Here is a 1,687-nt window from a genome sequence, read left to right as displayed (position 1 = left end):
CACAGGGGGAGACTGACACAGGGGCAACAGGGGGGCGACACAGGGGGAGACTGACACAGGGGTAACAGGGGGGCAGTGACACAGGGGGAGACTGACACAGGGGCAACAGGGGGGCAGCAGAGGGGCAACAGGAGGGGGAGATGGGTACAGCCTGTTTCTGTGTCACCTTCACACGGCTTTCTCCTTCACACGGCTGTAACTTTATACGTCAACATTGAGCTTCTTTCCAGTGTAAAAAGATGGACGTGTTATTTCAGTCGCTGAATTATATTTTCACAAATCAGAATAGCTGGGCAGTTTTCTATACAGTTTATCTAACAAATGAAGGAAATCAACTGACATAAATCCCCATCTGAAGTTGACATTGGACATGTGGGTCAACACAAATATAGAAGTTTTTCCCCCAAAAAACGACCATCACTGTTAGCAGCGGTCTAAAGTGACAAACATGAAGGAACTGTAACATCACTGTCACTACACAGACCACAACAAGCACCGTCCACTAACTTCTAAATGGTCTGCAGGTCAAACGGGACCGTAATCCCTCTACCCGATAGACACAGACTGAACGTACCGAGTCGCGGATGATGGGGTCCACCAGGTAGTTGTAGGGGCAGATAACCAGGTCAGCTTCCTCCCGGAGGCCGCGAGACAGGAAGTAAGGGCAGGCCTGCGGGACAGAAACAAGACAACAGTTGTCGTGTCTACCAGACAGAAACAAGACAACAGTTGTCGTGGCGTGTCTACCAGACAGAAACAAGACAACAGTTGTCGTCGTATGTCCACGTGATTCCTACACAAACAACAAGTGAGGGAAGCCAATGTGGCAATGTGCATGCCAGACTGTGTGTGTAGTATACGTGTGTACGTATATAAATAAAATCCATACAAGGTAATCCCCCAGGTGAATAGCCCAACCCCCCCCCCCCCCCCTTTATATATATCCAAGGCTGGCTGGCACAAGTGCTACAAAGTAAGTGTCGGGCAGCGATGGACGACTGTCTGAGCGAGAGTGTCCTCATCTTTTTCCCTGTACAGGTGTCGGGCAGCGATGGACTACTGTCTGAGCGAGAGTGTCCTCGTGTCCTCATCTTTTTCCCTGTACACATGTCGGGCAACAAAGGAAATTTGAGCGAGAGTGACCTCGTGTCCTCACCTTTTTCACTTTACATAGTCCCACCAAGTCCTCCAAATCCCAGGCTGAGCTGAGCCCCATGTCCTTGACAATCTTCTGCGACGTGATTCTCTGCGTGGAGTCCTTGAAGCGACAGCCCAGATCCTGTTCTCAACAACAAAAGTACAGTCAAGACACGAGGCGGCATCAAGTCTGATCAAGACAGGCGGCAGCATCAAGTCTGATCAAGACACTGCTGTCTGATGAGTTAGCTCAGACAGACACAGAGTCCTCACAAACAAACAGAGAATAGACAAACACAGATTAGATGATTTAGAAACGTAGCCTTAAGGTGCAATACCACTTGAACGTAACAACAGAAATACTGCGTCATAGCATAATACCGTGTCATGACATAATACCGTGTCATGACATAATACCGTGTCATGACATAATAGCGTGTCATGACATAATACCGTGTCATGACATAATACCGTGTCATGGCATAATACCGTGTCATGGCACAATACCGTGTCATGGTATAATACTGTGTCATGACATAATACCGTTTCA

At 48.1% G+C, this 1,687-nt stretch overlaps 1 protein-coding gene across 1 annotated transcript in view; it reads right to left on the bottom strand.

Annotated features, from left to right (window-relative positions):
- LOC101854172 (Fanconi anemia group J protein) overlaps window positions 1-1,279 on the bottom strand; it is a gene marked incomplete at both ends in the record, with an annotated part of 3,465 nt that extends 2,186 nt beyond the window's left edge. The window contains 2 exon segments of the mRNA XM_013083529.1: window positions 575-670; window positions 1,157-1,279. Coding sequence (XP_012938983.1) covers window positions 575-670; window positions 1,157-1,279 — 219 coding nt within the window.
- Between the last annotated feature and the right edge of the window lie 408 nt (window positions 1,280-1,687).

Source organism: Aplysia californica, unplaced genomic scaffold (assembly GCF_000002075.1).
Source record: "Aplysia californica isolate F4 #8 unplaced genomic scaffold, AplCal3.0 scaffold00239, whole genome shotgun sequence".
Taxonomy (NCBI): domain Eukaryota; kingdom Metazoa; phylum Mollusca; class Gastropoda; order Aplysiida; family Aplysiidae; genus Aplysia; species Aplysia californica.
Note: the sequence above shows the minus strand (reverse complement) of the source record. Positions and strands in the feature narration are given on the sequence as shown.